At 41.2% G+C, this 17,838-nt stretch overlaps 1 protein-coding gene across 1 annotated transcript in view; it reads left to right on the top strand.

Moving 5' to 3' along the window:
• Positions 1-17,838, top strand: part of LOC307239676 (rho GTPase-activating protein 26-like) — a 116,012-nt gene that overhangs the window by 66,029 nt on the left and 32,145 nt on the right. Inside the window, exons 10-17 of the mRNA XM_080013189.1 lie at positions 1,002-1,096; positions 1,924-2,002; positions 2,932-2,968; positions 3,260-3,325; positions 4,202-4,276; positions 5,247-5,331; positions 5,933-5,991; positions 17,651-17,756. Coding sequence (XP_079869315.1) covers positions 1,002-1,096; positions 1,924-2,002; positions 2,932-2,968; positions 3,260-3,325; positions 4,202-4,276; positions 5,247-5,331; positions 5,933-5,991; positions 17,651-17,756 — 602 coding nt within the window. The remainder of the gene's footprint in view (positions 1-1,001; positions 1,097-1,923; positions 2,003-2,931; positions 2,969-3,259; positions 3,326-4,201; positions 4,277-5,246; positions 5,332-5,932; positions 5,992-17,650; positions 17,757-17,838) is intronic.

Raw genomic sequence — 17,838 nt, 5'->3', positions numbered from 1 at the left:
ATCTCTGCGCAGTCCCTGTAATACCAAGATCAGAGAGGCTGGACAAGAGAACATGATGGTTAACAGTGTCAAAGGCTGCGGATAAATCAAGCTAAAGCAGAACCGATACCTTATGGGCCGCTCTAGATGCCCGCAGATAACGGTTGGCAGGGCAGCAGTTTGTTTGTTTGTTAGTTAGTTTGTTTGTTTTGGATAGAAATGGCAGAAGAGAGAGTGGTCTGTAATTCTGTACTTGTGATGGGTTAAGTGATTGTTTCTTGAGCAGTGGAGTTACTTGAGCCTGCTAAAATGTGTCTGGGATTGTTCCTACCATCAGTGATGTGTTTATGAGTCCTGGACACAGAGGCAGAGAGAGTGAGGACTGAATAAAAAAGTGATCCAAAGTGTGTAATGGGGTGACAAGAGGGTTGTCAGTGATACAGTTACATCTTAAAATGAGGTCCAGTAGGTTGCTACTGGGGTGTGGAGGAGGTTCAGGTTCAGTTGACCTGGTGGAGGATAGATAACGACAATGTACATTTTAACAGAATAAGTATTAATTATTGCATGATATTCAAACAAGGTATTATTGCAGAGGGAGATGAGTGGAGTGGATTTCCACTTCTGAGACATTAGCAAACCTATCATCCTCCTCGCCCAGTTGAGCGAGAGGGTGGGAGAGAAGGAGAGGTGGGTCAAGGGCAGCAGGGGTTGGTGTATTCTCGGTGCGAATGCAAGTTTCTGTAAGTGCCAGAACTTGGAGTGCGGAGGGGTTGGCAAAGGTATGACTAGCTAATCAAAACAATGTGGGAACAATCAGAAAACCTACCGTCGCACTAACAGCTCTGGTAAAACAACAACAACAAGATACTGACAAACAAGATCTATTTATCGATCTATCCATCTATCTAACTATCTATATCAAATTGGAGATAAATATGAATTATTGCACCCTTTGAAAGTACTGTTTTTATAATGGCCTTACATGTCCCTCTCTCTCTCTCTCTCTCTCTCTCTCCAAGGGAGAAGAAGAAAGCTTCACTCTGAAGTCCTGTATCAGACGGAAGACAGACTCAATAGAGAAGAGGTTTTGTTTTGACGTGGAGGCAGTAGACAGGTAAGGGGTGTGTGTGTGTGTGTGTGTGTGTGTGTGTGTGTGTGTGTGTGTGTGTGTGTGTGTGGTGTTTGTGTGTGTGTGTGTGTGTGTATTTATATATATATATTCTATCTGAATGTTCTTTTCATGTATATCTCATCATCATTTTTTCTTAGACCGTGGACAGCACTTTAGTTAAATTATATGGTACAATACCACTTAAAGAGAATAAAGGATAAGATTGATCTACCCATCAGCCCTAGTTTCCCCCTTTTCTCTCTCTCTCTCTTTCCCTCGCCTCACCTCTCCCTTCCCCCTTAGTTTTCTCTCAAACCTGTTATATCGATAGTTTCCCACGTTCAACCCTCTTTACTTCTTTATATTGTAAGTGTAATGGCGTCAGAGAGACAGACAAGCAGATGGAGGGAGAGCGAGAAGATGGAAAGAGAGAAAGAGATTGATTTCTGCCACTAAATCTGTCAACCTCCACTTTGGACGTGTGTGTGTGTGTGTGTGTGTGTGTGTGTGTGTGTGTGTGTGTGTCTGTGTGTGTGTGTGTGTGTGTGTGTGTGTGTGTGTGTGTGTGTGTGTGTGTGTGTGTGTGTGTGTGTGTGTGTGTGTGTGTGTGTCTGTGCTCTTATGCATGACTTGCATAAGAGCATTTCAGTGCCACCAAGGAGTTTTTTTGGTGGCCAATCTGTTGCACAACAAACACGAGATAAGATAAGATAACACTTTATTAATCCATAGATATATAGATAGATTTGTATCAAAGGGGTTATTACATACAGTTTTATTATATACATATACAGTATATATACATATATAATATGTGTGTGTACGCGCAGGCCCGGAGTCATCACTATGCAGGCTCTCTCGGAGGAAGACCGCAGGTTGTGGATGGAAGCCATGGATGGCAGAGAGCCGGTAGGTTGCCACGGTAACAGGTAGAGGGAGTTCAAAAGGTCGCTTGCTAAAGTTCGGGTCGAGGGGTTCGTCTCTGCACACGGCGATAACGTGCAAATGTTTCCAGAAGATGGAAGCAGATCGTTTTTGCAGCAATGCCTTTGTATAAAAAGTTATGTTTCTGGGAAAAGCCCCGAGAAGAGACTCCAAACAGCAACCCTCCATCGAGGCGTCTGAGATCAATTTGCTTTGGGAGCATGGCTGTCGTGATGCAAGACTCGCAAACGATTCTTTCGTAGTGAACTAACCTTTGAATGAGTCAGGAGTCGGGAGTCACTCTGGCCAAAGAGTTTATTTTATTTTGCGATTTTGTAACTACAGCCAGACACAGGACTTCATACTGACTTTCAAACTCAACATCATTTTTACTGAGGACTAAATAAATATGGAAAAAACTGCTCAGGCATTTGGCATAACACATATTGAATCTGACTGATTTACACTTTATTTCACCAAAATAAACAATTTTCGGGGAAGTTTTTGTGATACACACTTTGCATTATTCTGCCTAAATAAATCATTTTGACAGAAATGATTGAGTCTTCTGAGAATTCCTTTCACAACTCCACAAAGAGCCGACCTACTCGCGTTCATTGTTCACCGGAAGCCCTCCATTCGAAGAGTCGACAAATTGAACGACTCTTTTTACCGTGTGACTCGTCAAGAACCAAATCTCCAAAAAGAGCCAAACCTTTCCTTGCTACCATGCTGTCTCTGTTGTGTACATCTGTCTACTGTCCTGGTTCGGTTATCATCATTCCAATTGGAGTAAGGAAAGTGAAGAAATGCTGACGTGATCCCATCATCTATGTGTTTTTAAAATTTGTATTGTTTATTGTTGTTGATCTCGCCAACACATTTTGTGTGTTGTGGTCTTTTGCTTTTCGCAGGTGTACAACCTGAACAGGGACTGCCAGGCTGAAGGCAGTGAGTCACTTTAATTCCCTGGAATCATTTAGTATCAATTACCTTAGGTTTTATCACTACAGTATGAAAACACAGCTCTTGCAGGTGGCAGCTGTTTTTACCGATTCAACGTCGTTGTTTGCTGGTGTTTCGCCGCTTCGCTGTCTTACCTTCCCGAACCGTCGTCCTCTCACTCTCTCTCTCTCTCTCTCTCTCTCTCTCGCTCACGCTCTCTCTCTCGCTCTCTCTCTCTCTCTCTCTCTCTCTCTCTCTCTCTCTCTCTCTCTCTCTCTCTCTCTGTTTTGGGCTCAGTGGCTCAGCTCGACCTGATAGGCTTCAACGTGGCGAAGAAATTCATCTACGCCGTGGAGACCAGAGGTACCATGCGCATGACTTCCACTTTATAGTTCTACTCAATAGCTAAATCATTTGATCGCTTTGGCTAAAAAACGAGCCGACAGCAAATGATGACATACCAGTAATTCTCTGATTGAGAGGATTTTCACTCTTCTCTCCTCTACATGTCTCCCTTCCTCTCTCCTTGCCTCCTCTCATCTTAATATCTCCTCTTCATGTCCTCTCTCCTTGTCTACTCTCACTTTGTCTCCTCTTTCCTTGTCTCCTCACCTCTCCATGTCTCCTCCCCTTTCCATGTCTCCTCTCCTCTCTCCCTGTCTCCGTGCCTCTTCTGGTCCTCTCTCCTTATCTCCTCTCCTCTTTCCTTGTCTTCTCTCCTCTCCATGTCTCCTCTCCTCTCCTCTCTCCCTGTTGCCTCTCCTTATCTCCTTTCCCCTGTCCTTGTCTCCTCTCCTATCTCCTTGTCTTATTTCCTCTCCCCTCTCCATGTCTCCTCTCTCCTTATCTCCTCTCCATGTCTTCTCTCTTCTTGTCTCCTCTCTTCTTTACATCTCCTCTCTCCCCTTTTCTCATCTCCTCTCCATCTCTTCCCCTCTCTTCTTCACATCTCATCTTCTCTCCCCTTGTCTCATCTCGCTCCATGTCTCTTCCCCTCTCTCATGTCTCCCTCCCTCCTCTCCTTATCTCCTCCCTCCTTCTCTCCTCTCCTTTTTATACCTCCTTTCCTCCTCCCCTCCTACCATGTCTCCTCCCCTTTCTTCATGTCTCCTCTCCTCTCCATTTCTCCTGTCCCCTGTCCTTGTCGCCTCTCTTTTTCATATCCCCTCTCCTCTCTCCTTATCTCATCTTCTCTCCTTGCTCCCTTTCTCCTTGTCTCCTCTCCTCTCCCTGCTCCAGGTATAAATGAACAGGGCCTTTACAGAATTGTTGGAGTTAATTCCAGAGTACAGAAACTACTGAGCCTCGCTATGGGTAAGCATCACACACACACACACACACACACACACACACACACACACACACACACACACACACACACACACACACACACACACACACACACACACCCACACACACACACACACACACACACACAGAAAATGCACATACAGAAATACACACTCCCTTATGGTGAAAACTAAAAACATGTGTTGGTTTGTTAATCGCTTTGGTATTTTGAAGATGGAGCTTCTTTTGAGCGAACTGAAAAAAGTGGCTTCTAAAAGAAAGCTTGATGATAACTGGTGAATGAATAAGAAAGTGAGTTTATGAGATGGAAGAAATTAGTAATATTAGGAGATTACAAGAATGCAAAGTACAACAAAAAGGTAAGCACACTCGAGTCAGGAAGGAACAGAAGCACTCCAGGTATTAAAATACAATTATGATATATTTCATATATATCAGTCCAATACCAGAATCAGTCAGAAATAGAATTAGAATCAGCTTATTCCACCAAGTGTTGTGCCTTTCACCAGACTCTCAGCTTTAAAACCAAAAAAACATAAAAGAACATTACTGGATAATAAAAAAAAATATATATTATAATAAAATAAAATAAAATAAAAAGTGAATGGCCCAAAAAATATATATATAAATGTAATAAATAGTAAATATAGCCATATATATAAAAATATACAGAATATATTGAATAAACAAAATGCTAAATTAAATTGATTACTGAAAGAAAAGCATCTTGATTATCTTCACAACACTTTCTGCCTCTAATGGCCAAAAGATACTAATAACAATTTGGATCTATACTCATCATTGTGCAAAGTTTTATACCTCATTGTCTTTCTATACATAATTGTTTTTGATACTAATTTTGATAATAGATAATCATTTCCTTCATTAATTACATTATTATTAAATATGGCTTATTTAATTTGACTTACCTAGGCTGTTTACATGCCTTTCTAAAACGTTTGATCCGGTCCAGACCCGAAGACGTGCGCAGACGTGGAGCTGGACAGTACTGAGTGGGAGATAAAGACCATCACCAGCGCCATCAAACACTACCTCAGGTGCTGGGGGGGGGGGGGGGGGCAAAATGAAGGGATGAGAATGAGATGGATGGATGGAGAGATGGATAGAAGGATGTGTGTTGGAGGGGTGGCAAAATGGAGGGATGAGAGTGAGATGGATGGATGGAGAGATGGATAGAAGGATGTGTGTTGGAGGGGTGGCAAAATGGAGGGATGAGAGTGAGATGGATGGATGGATCTCAGGTGGTATTTCCAGTAAGTGGAGGTGCAGATCAAGCTGTGCTCATTCTATCTGAAGGCTTCTCCGCACAACTGAAAGCGCACGCACACACACACACACACACACACACACACACACACACACACACACACACACACACACACACACACACACACACACACACACACCATGGATTGAAGCCATTAGTAATCTCAGGTTGCTGTGATAAACTGATCTCCAGCTGTGTAAACTGGTATGGGGAGGGAGGGAGGGAGGGATAAAAATGTTTGCATTTCCTGTTGATTACTGAATTACTGAACACAAATTTCATATTGTTTGATTTTCCTTTTTATTTCTTTACTTCTTCCCTAGTTGCCACTCTGACTGACATCTCTCTTTGTTCTTGATATTATTTCCCAGAATGCTCCCTGCTCCCCTCATGACGTACCAGTACCAGAGGAGCTTCATTAAAGCTGCCAGTGAGTGTCTTTTTTTAAAATTGTTTTTCGCTCCTGTACTTATGAATTACATGTAGTTCACAGGACCATTACTCCTCAGGGCTCCAGCTTTGATTTTCCACAGCGGCAGCGGTGTTGTTTTGAATAATAAACTTTTCGGGCCTTTTCTATGGTGAATCATACGCCGACTGATGGGAGATTAAAAGATGCCGCAGGAGTTCAAGAGTTGAAGTGCTGTTACATAGCATCAACCGTATTTTGTTAGTTATTGTTATTTTAGGGGCAGGTCAGAGGGCCCGCATGGCTTTCTGGGAGGATATAAATCTCAGAATGATTTAATGAATTAATGAAGATATAAAAAACAGGTTTTCTGATCCTGAGGAGGTGCAAAGGGCATTTGGATTTATGTTTCATTTTATCGGCTGATGATTTTGTTTTTCTGTTCCATGAAATGTCTCGGCGGATGGATTATTAAGTTTTTTGAGTTAAGGAGTTGTTTTCTATAAGTTTCTATATTGTTTCTGTATTTGTTAGACATAATATAGTGAGAGTAACAGTACAAATCACATGATAAAAAGGAGAGGAAACACAATGTATCCAGCCCAAATTATTCCAGCTGCTATCCATCAATTCAATTCAGTTCAATTCAAAAGCACTTTATTGGCCCGGAGAAATATAAGTTTACATTGTCAAAGCAAATGGAAAGCAAAAAAAATTATAAAGATAAATATATAAAATATATAAATATAACTAAACCAAATATAATTTAAAAAGAACATTTTAAATCAAAGAATATATATACAAATGAGTGAAGGCTACCCTCAATAAAAATATCTAGATAGATGGATCCATCCATCCATCCATCTATCCATCCATCCATCCAACCATCCATCCATCCATCCATCCATCTATCCATCTATCTATATACATAAAGTGTAATAAAGGACGTTACAAACAAACTTGACTTGAGTAAACTGTACTCGAATATGTAATAGACATTAGGGCAATTTCTTTAAATGTGAAATAGACAAGTCTTAGCAAAACTAAAATCCCATCATCAAAATGAATAATAACTCCTAACGGCTCGACCACAGTCAAATTTCCGTCTAATATTTTATTCAACATCCTATGCAGCTGGCTCTTATCTGATTTGTTTTTTTAAATGCTGCTTTCGGGGCATATTTTACTGTGTGGAAGAAGGAAAAGTGTGGAAAAGTATTTAGACAATATCTGCCAATAAAAGAGAAAAGGAACAAACATCTGACCTGCTTAAAATGACCCGAAACTTCATATTAGGGTTGTTATATAATCCATGTTTCCATTGGTGAATAGGAGCAAGTGGAATCCACTTCTGTGCTCCTGTTTTTCATCTGGTTAACTGGTTGTGACAATGGGAAGAAAAATAAAGTTGGTCGTCTGGCGTGTTTGGAGTCACATCATGATCAGAAATCTAAACGATGGAATTCGCCCGCTCAGGAGGTAGAGCGGGTCGTCTAGAAAGCAGACGGTCGCTGGTTCGATCCCAGGCTCCTCCTGGTAACGTGCGGATGTGTCCTTGAGCAAGACACTTAACCCCCTAACTGCTCCCTGGGCGCCTCTACATGGCAGCCCACCGCTCCTAGATACGTAAGATACTAGGATGGGTAAATGCAGAGAAATTGCGAATTTACCCGTTGTGGGACTGATAAGGGAATATAAAAAAGACAAATAAAAGTATAAAGACTAATCTAACAAGCAAACTAATACCTACACCAGAGGTTCCCACCGAGGGAGAAACACAAAGTCTACTTTGGTCATGATCACATCTCGTCTTCTCTCCAACAGTCCAATGGTATTGTAACATCATATAATGATGGATTATATATTTTTTATTAAGTTATTATATTATTATTATTATTATTATTATTATTATTATTATTATTATTATTATTATTATTATTATTATTATTATCATATTATATGCAGGGGGGCTCAGGAGGTAGAGCAGGTCGTCTTGTAATCGGAAGATTGCCGGTTCAAACCCAGGCTCCTCCTGGTGGCGTGCTGATGTATTCTTGAGCACTTAACCCCCTAACTGCTTGCCGGGCGCCGCTATATGGCAGCCCACGGCTCCAAAGTACGTTAGTTACTAGGATGGGTAAAATGCAGAGAAATGCATTACGTTCCCTCAGTACTTGTACTCTGTGCAATGACAAAGAATAGCTGTGTTTAATCTAATCTAATATTATATAATTTAAACTTTATTTATAAAGCACTTTTCAAAATACATTAACAAAATGCTTCACACACAACATCAAAAAAGCAAATGTGGTAATTCAAAAGAGTAAATATGCAGGCAACATATGTTAAAAAAGCATATAGGTAAAACATATATATATATATATATATATATAATTTTTGAAAGAGATTTAAAAGCAGGCACTGACTTGGACAGGTTTATTTCATCAGGCAGATTGTTGCAGAGCCCTGGTCCTGATGGCAAAAAGCCAAAATTGCCATTATACAAAAAATGTTAAAAGAAAATTAAATTACAATAAAGATACTAAAATGTATGTACAAAGGGGAATAAGCATAGTCGATTTTATACTATGGCGCTAATAGCACTTGTTACTTTAACTAGACGTTACTTTTCCACTAGTTTGCTGTAGTCCGGGCCGGTTCTGCAAGCGAAAATAAAAAAATAAATCTGTCCTTTGCAAAGCCACGTTCAGCAGAGCGATGACTCCAGGACTCCAGGAAATGACCGACTCTCTGGCGACAGCGTCAGGAAACCAACCCAACACCAAAACGGATCATGAGTGTGTGTGTGTGTGTGTGTGTATGTGTGTGTGTGTGTGTGTGTGTGTGTGTGTGTGTGTGTGTGTGTGTGTGTGTGTGTGTGTGTGTGTGTGTGTGTGTGTGTGTGTGTTGTGTTTCTTGGGTTGTCTTAAAAAAATAAGTAAAGAGTTTACATTTACAAACATCAAAATGTAATAATAATGTAAATTTTCAATCACAGAGTAAATATGCAGTTGATCTCCATTAATTCTTTGAAAATGGCCCAAAACTATATTGTGAGGATTACTTTGCTTTACACCGCATTCCAAATTATTATGCATAATGGATTTAAGTGTCATAAACATTACATTTTTTTGTTTTTCAATTAAACTCATGCAAGGTATTATGTCTCAGGGCTCTTTGGATCACTGAAATCAATCTCAGACACCTGTGATAATTTGTTTGCCAGGTGAACCCAATTGAAGGAAAACTACTTAAGAAGGACGTTCCACGTTATTAAGCAGGCCACAGGTTTCAAGCAATATGGGAGGGAAAAAGGATCTCACTGCTGCCGAAAAGCGTCAAATAGTGCAATGCCTTGGACAAGGTATGAAAACATTAGATATTTCACAAAAACGTAAGCGTGATCATCGTACTGTGAAGAGATTTGTGGCTGTTTCAGAGCACAGACGAGTTTGTGCAGATAAAGGCATAATGAGGAAGGTTTCTGCCAGACAAATTCATCGGATTAAGAGAGCTGCTGCTAAAATGCCGTTACAAAGCAGCAAACAGGTATTTGAAACTGCTAGTGCCTCTGTAGTCCCCCGAACCTCAAGGTGTAGGATCCTCCAGAGGCTTGCAGTTGTGCATTAACCTACTATTGGGCCACCCCTAACCAATGCTCACAAGCAGAAACGGTTGCAGTGGGCCCAGAAATACATGAAGACTCATTTTCAAACAGTCTTGTTTACTGATGAGTACCGTGCAGCAAGGAAGTGGCGGAGTCATGTTTTCATGGGGAGAGAGCTGGTAGGCCCCTTTAGGGTCCCTGAAGGTGTGAAAATGACCTCAGCAAAGTATATAGAGTTTCTGCCTGACCACTTTCTTCCATGGTACAAAAAGAAGAACCGTGCCTTCCGTAACAAAATCATCTTCATGCATGACAATGCTCCATTTCATGCTGCAAAGAATACCTCTGTGTCATTGGCTGCTATGGGCATAAAAGGAGAGAAACTCATGATGTGGCCCCCATCCTCCCCTGACCTCAACCCTATTGAGAACCTTTGGAGCATCCTCAAGCAAAAGATCTATGAGGGTGGGAGGCAGTTCACATCAAAACAGCAGCTCTGGGAGGCTGTTCTGACATCCTGCAAAGAAATTCGAGCAGAAACTCTCCAAAAACTCACAAGTTCAATGGATGCAAGAATTGTGAAGGTGATATCAAAGAAGGGGTCCTATGTTAACGTGTATTTTGGCCTGTTAAGATGTTTTTAATTGAAATAGCTTTTGATTTCAGTAAATATGGCTTCCTCATTCTGCAAATTCAACAAATGACCATTTTCAGTTCTTTACAACCTATTAAATGTTTTGAAACTCTGGTGTGCATAATAATTTGGAACAGTGCATTGTGAGTTTTTTATTTTTGAAAAAAATACTGTTATCATTGGGAGGTTTGTTCAATAACATTCGAATTATACCCTAACGGTTGATGACTCGAAAATTATACTGACTGTCATTTGCATCGACTATCAGAGAAAAATATAATTTGCATAATAATTTGGAACGTGGTGTACGTGTTACTCTTCTGGTGTTCAGTTTAAATATCCCTGAAGAACGGTGTTTTCAGAATTAAGATCATTCCTGAATGACACAGTGTGGACACGAAAGAAAAGGTCAGTTCCTCCAATGGTTCTTAGAAATTCCTGCGGTGTGAAAACGTCTTCTTTGAATGATTTTAGTTTCTGGGGTACGCAGTGAGAGTTACGGTTTTCAAGTTTCCTTTAAACACAGCCCCGGCTCAAGCTGTCTTTTCTGAAGCTGCTTTTCCTCATGAACTCTGGACAATGTCCGGATAATCAGGTGCGGACATTGTCCGGAGTTGCCCTTTCACACACAGAAACAGAGATTTTCCGTGTCAGACGCGCTTACCTGAAAATACTCTGTTTGGTTTATGTGAGAGGCGGAGCCTGGGTAGAGCATGCAGGAGGCAGGGCGTGGCGCAATGACACATGACATTGCAGAGTTTTACAGTACACCCAAGCTGTAGATGGGGCTTATCAGTAATTGTGACTTTTTTTGGTTGATACTCCATGTATTTGGACATATCCGCAATATAAACGTAAGAGTGGAAAGGAATATAAAGGACAGCAGAAAGGAGTATGACGCCTCTATGCTCCGTGCACGAAGATCCGCACAAAGGTAAATTACCCTTCTTTGTCATACTCGCAAGTGACTGGAAGGAAATGACTTCCGAGAGACGAAGCTAAGACTTATATAACTTGGGATGATGATGTCACAAAGCGGCCTGCTCCTGAAACAAATTAAATTACGTCATATTTTCACTAATTTGTGCTCCAAATCTAGATCGATATTGATCAAACTCGAACGACAAGATGTCTAAAACGTCCAGGTTCCAACGAGACCTCAACTATATCTGTGGGTTCTGCTGTTGGAGATACTTTTAGCCTGAAAAACGCCTAGAATAAAAAAAAAATTAACGCAGAGAAATAACAATAGGGGTCCGACCCCTAAGAATATGCACAATTAATCAATTAAAAGCTATTTACTGTGTGAATGTGAATGTGAATGTGAACCATTTTCATAGAACACCTGGTTGGCGAAATAATCGAAATAGAAAATTCTGTGTGAAGTGTGTGTGTGTGTGTGTGTGTGTGTGTGTGTGTGTGTGTGTTTCTATGTTTTAATCAGAGTATCGATGGCACTAATAATTGGGCCAACAACACTAAAACACAGTTTTTATGTGTTATACAGTAACCTAGTTGTGTACAAGTTATAATGATGTTTTTTCACATGTGCGCCACAAAATGTGAGATAATAATTTATGTTTTCAAAAGGTGAACTGTGTGGCTTCGCATGAAGACGATGTGATTGATATAAGTCATCATCATCCAGGGTGTTTCCATCAGCCTTGGAGTGAAGTTTTATCATGTCCAGAGCCCGCTGAAAGTTGTACATAAGGTTGTGCATATAGGATTAATGCATTAATTATTACCTAATAACTTTAATCACGGGTCATTTTAAACAATATGGATATTTCATAATACCCGTATTCAAAATCCCATTAAAGGGTCCAAATGAAGTTAAACACAACAATAGATTATATTTTGTCATGTGTCAATCTGTGTGTGTGTGTGTGTGTGTGTGCACGCGCGTGTGCGTGCATGCGTGCCTGCTTGTGCATGTGTGTTTTCTCTGCATATGTTTGAAACTGTTTGTGTGAACTGTGTAAAGAATGTTGATATATTTGTGTGTGTGTGTGTGTGTGTGTATGTGTGTTTTTTCTGGATTTCATCCAAGCCAGGCATCAGCTACAGCAGGCTGTTCTGAGGACACTGTCCTCAGCTGAACTTCACTTTCTTTAAGTGGCTCCTCTCCTCCTCCTCCTCTCCTTTCTTTCTGCCTGCTTTCCACCTACTTCCAGCGAGAGAGAGAGAGAGAGAGAGAGACCGAAAAGAGAGGAGAGGGGAGAGGGAGGGAGGCTGGAGGTTGAGACATGTGTCAACAGGAAAGCACACACACACACACTCAGAATTACCCTGGCAGCGACTCCTGGCAAATTCTCCTCCCCTCCATGATGAGCTGATTTCACATTTTTTACTCTTCTTTCACTCTTCTCTCCTCTTGATTTATGAGACCGTGATACCATGGGACTTGGGTTATATATATATATATATATATACACACACACACACACACACACACACACACACACACACACATATTTATTTATATATTGGTTACTGAATTAATCTCACTTAGAGATCCCATCCGTCCGCCAATAATTTAATCATAGTATAAACTAGAAAGGAAAAATAATGTGGTAGAAAAGAGAAAACAATTTTTATTTGTTTTACACTGACAAATAATTTTTGACACTCCCTGTTTTGTTTTCAATGCAGTCTTTGTTGTTGAACTCCAAAAACAAGTGACACTGAACGCTGGACAGTTGAGAGGACGGGATCTGAAAAAGGAGCGGACTAGCTTGGTTTTCATTCATCCATCGGTCCATTCATTATTTTTATTGTATGTGACTTGACATTTTGACTTGTAGATGATGCCTTCCGGAGAAGGCATCATCTACAAGTCAAATCGGTAAGTCTAAAGTTATTTTTAGAACTTGCCATGCCCAAACCAACACTCGGAATCAAATCAAAACATGATCATGTGCGGATGTTTTAAACGTCCCGTTGGTTTGGGTACCGATTTACGGTACCACTATGGCACCGGTTCCTAAATGATCGCTATCTACCGGACCGAATTACAACACAAATTGCATTTGGAAGTGTAGCGTACCACCTCTACTTTTATAATAAACAATTGTCTCGTCAGGGCACCACTCCCTTGTTGATGTAGTTGGGAGAAAAAAATGTGTTTAATTGCAGTAAATCAATCATTAAGCGTAATTAATCTCTAATCTCACTCATCTCAGAAGGATTCAAGTTTTGACCGTTTACATTGACCACTGAATTCAACTCTTAAAGAATGCCGAATGGATTTATTTTATCATACTAATCTACTTTAACAAATGAAATAATAGTGAACATAAAAAAAATGAAAATAATTAAATAAATGGTAAAGAAAAGAAAATGGTAAAGACAATAAATGATCATGAAAATAAACAATGAATGCAGGATTTAACAATGGTGACACACTTTAAGTGATAAACAATAGTAGGGTAGGAAGTTATGTGGCTCATTAAAATAAAAAAACAAGAAACGCTAAGGGGGTGGTTGCCTTCTCTAAAGGGGAAAGTTAATTGAATTCCACAAATCAAACCTTTCTCAAAAAGCGGAATTGGAAGCCTTTCAAAGCCTTACGAATCGGCGAGTCATGGTGAATGGTTTCAGCGGCCCTCCTGAGCAGTTGGCCTTGCCTCGTCTGCTGGTGATTTTCATCCATGTCATGTCAGATTCAGCGGTCGGCGGTTTGGACGGGGCCGGGGAAGCTCCAATGTCCCAGGCGGACTGGAACGGCTTAAGAAGGCTTCATGTTGGATGATCGGTCTCACTTTCGCGGAGTTGGTCCGGGCGAACTGATCCGACTCTCCAATTCCGGGTTGAATGGCGATGACTTCCCGATGCTTCGCTGGTCGTGGTTTAGCGTCAAATCTAATTTATCTCACTACACTAACCTCAGTTATGTTTGGATCTTTTGTGGATTGGTTGAAACACAAAGAAAATATAAATTCTGTAACATTGCAAAACCACAAGGTTTAATGATAAGAATAAAAAAATAAAAATTCCTCAGCTGGGTGGTTGGGGCAGGTTTGTTTGATAAAATCTAAATTGCTTGCAAACTTTCGTGATACAAAGACAGTTTTTAAGAAAACTTAAAATAAAATTAGCTTCTTAAACTCGAGTGAGGAACCAGCCTGAAGACTGAGTGTTCTTAAACACTCGCCTCAGGTGGGAGGAGTTTGGGGTGTCTCCTTGCCTCAAAATGGCAAGTGGTGGAGTTTTTGGTTCACCCCCATTCTTATTTTAACTGGCAGTTATTTCCTTCTAACGAGGAAAAGTAATTTAACTTTATATGCAATAGTCATATATCTTCACACAACACTATGTTCAAATCAATTAATGATTTCACAACAAACAGAAGAATTCGAATAAAAGAAACACATGTTTCAGCCATCAGTCATCTTTCACAACCATTCTTTCTGTCACACAACATTTGACTTTGAACTAATTAACTAAGACGATTTGTAATTACTAACTATAACATGTCATTTCAACACTTCTAAAAAAACGCATAAAATCATCATCTATCTGTTTATCTATTATATCACACACAAAGGGGACATTGGTTGTTGACGTTGGTTCATATTACTTTCAGAATTAGCCCTAACACAAAGGAAAGGTTGCAGATGCAAATTATCCACTTGGGGCTTTTCATTTTATGACCTGGCATAGAAGACCAGGGGTTCTCCATGGAGGGTTAGATCAAACAAAAGAATGTGGGGTCCAGGTGGAGGGAGAGAGGGAAAGAGAGGGGGTTACTTGGTTCAATCTCGGCCTGGGATCACGAACAGGGCTATTTGGCCCCTCTGACACCTTTCCTCGTTCGGCTTCCTGGATTGAAAATCCCTGTCGTTGTCCCAAAGGGACATTTCCATTGTTTGGAAATGCAGATAAGAGTTAGCAGATCTTGTGATTCCATCAAAGTTCGTACCACCCGCTGTGTGTCTCTGAGGGGCAGAGAGTTGATGCAGACAGTCTGGCAGTGTACACTTCTGTGGCTACTACCATGCGCCATGTGCCATTTACAGGGACCTCCGGCACAGAGACACAGATGACGGGGTTGTGGACACACCAGTTTATTGCAGAGAGTTGGCTAGTTGAAATAAGCCCGGAGCAGATAGACACGTGTCATGACAAATACTCCTCTCCTGAGTGTGTGTGGGGATGGGGGTTTTACCTGTTGCCCGTGAGACCAACCATCGAGCAACAGGGATGCAGCCACTCTGATCCTGGGTCCCCAATTACCTAGACCCAGGTCAGGTGTGGCTGCTCAAACCACACCATCGCACCCCACAACTACATGTCCATGGGTTTCTTTTGCACACTTTTGATGGTTGTTTTTGCGATAACAGTAACAAAGGGATTAATGGCGTGAAGTTGTGCACGGCTGTAGGCGTTATGGTGATATGGTCGGGTGATTTTGAGATGGTTTTGCTGGAGATGCCAACTGAAGGCCTAGGTTTGAAATGCATTGTCTACTGATGCTACTGGTTCATCACTAAGATGTTTATACCATAGCCCCTTGTACACTGTATACAAGCTCCACCCCTGCACCCTAAAACACCGTCATTTACCAATGCACTAAAAGTTCATCTTATGTCAATTATGACCTGTTGCTTCCATAAAATAACTATAACTATAACTATGACTATGAATGATTTTGGGAGCTTTGTAAGACATTGAAATTATATTGGAACAATCAACAGGTGATGAGTATCTGAGAAGCAATAACTGAATACGACGAGGCCTTAGTTAATTAGTAGTATACAGTAGTAGTTAAAAATCCAGATCAGGGAACCATAATTTAACCGGCTTGAAATTGTTCATTTTTTCTTTCTTGATCGCATGGGGAGTGTGGTGTGCACAATGAGAAACAAGAATAATTTGCTTTTTATAAGAGTTACACTGTAACAGTAACACTAAAATGTTAATTTTGAAGTTTGAATCAGAGTTATGAAAAGGTCATAAAACTGAGGAGACTTATGTGTGTGTTTTTTCTTTTGGAGCTATTTTACTCACATTAATGAGGGATAAGGGAGCCACTGAATTGTTATGAGTAAACCGATGAAATAGCTTTTCCCAAATCAGGTTTGAAATGATGAAGTGAGAAATTACGTCTGAGGTGGAAAAGTGACTCTCATAAGGTTGGTGAGGGTTTTTTTCAGTTATGGATGAAGTGACGATGGTAAATGACTTCAGTGTGCTGGCATCGCCAGCGTCCTGTCATCATGGCAACTTACCGCTCTGTTGATTTATCTAAAGCTACTGTACCCACTTGCGTGTACCTGGATGTGCCCCTGTCTCCCTCTCCCTCTGCAATCCTATATGGGATTGTTTTGGTTTTAAACTGGACGCAAGCGGCAAGCTGAAGGACGTTAAATAAGTAATTTGCCGTCTTTGGAAACACGGCCTGGGATGGAGCACCCGGTCTCACCAGCCGCAGCGCAGAGGTTTGGTTAAAACAATCGCTTAATTAGGCATTTTAAAAGGATGGCACAATAAAAAATCTATAAGGATCAGATCGTGTAATTATCCTGAAGAAAGTCTGTCCCGGTCTGCGTCTCTGCTCCCCGGAGGAGGAGGAGGCGGCTGTGACCCCCCCTGGACTGGCCCCCCGGTAACAGGGGTATCTGAGTGCACTCTGCACTGCCGCGTTGTTCCTCCAATATCTGAATCGAACCAAAGGAAGAAAGAAAGAGAGTTTCTGAATGACCTCGAAACAGGGTTAACGGTGATTTATTTCTTTTTTTTGTGGATTTCTCCAGACGAGAAATGCACCAGGCGAGGTTAAAGCAACAAGCGGAATACCAGTTCCGATTCGCGCACACTTTGAATTGCACCAAAAAAAAGAAAATTGTCAAAAAAAACACAGCCGATCGACTCAGCCGATCGCCGGTTGCCAATACGTTTCAGCGTTTCAGATTCGCTGCCATGTTTATCAATATAGAAAGAAGACTGCATATATGGCTACAGAATGACCTTCAAGGAAGATCCATCAGAGTTGTGCTTTCTGGTCAGTCATCATCACCATGCCCCATCAATGCATCGGTACCTTAGGGATCCATTCTCGACCCATTATTGTTCTCCATCTTCATAGATGATGTTGTGGAACAATGTGAGAACAACATGCCTAAAGAAGCCAGCCTAAACAAAGACCTGGAAAACATCAGAAAGTGGACACACACACGTACACACACCGAGGCAGATATATCCTGCCATAGCACTGGTGACAGATGAGACCTTGGTGTGAAATATCCTGTGTGATTCCATGAGATGGACTCAACCCAGGTTAGCAAGTGGCAAGTTGGGTTCTTTTTGCACCTCTGCCAGTTCTATCGCCTCGCTGATTCACCTCCCTGTGTTTCTCTCCTCCTACCACCCCCTGCTCTTTCTGGATCTTTGTTTTCTTTTCTTTTACTCTCTCTCTCTCTCTCCCTCTCCCTCAGAGCTGGATAACCCAGAGGCCAGAGTGACGGAGATCCATGCCCTGGTTCACCGGCTGCCCGAGAAGAACAGACAGATGCTGGAGCTGCTCACCAAACATCTGGCCAAGTAGGTACACACACACACACACACACACACACACACACACACACACACACACACACACACACACACACACACACACGGTACT

Source organism: Zeus faber (assembly GCF_960531495.2).
Source record: "Zeus faber genome assembly, chromosome: 14".
NCBI lineage: Eukaryota > Metazoa > Chordata > Actinopteri > Zeiformes > Zeidae > Zeus > Zeus faber.
This window is presented reverse-complemented; position numbering and strand designations above follow the sequence as displayed.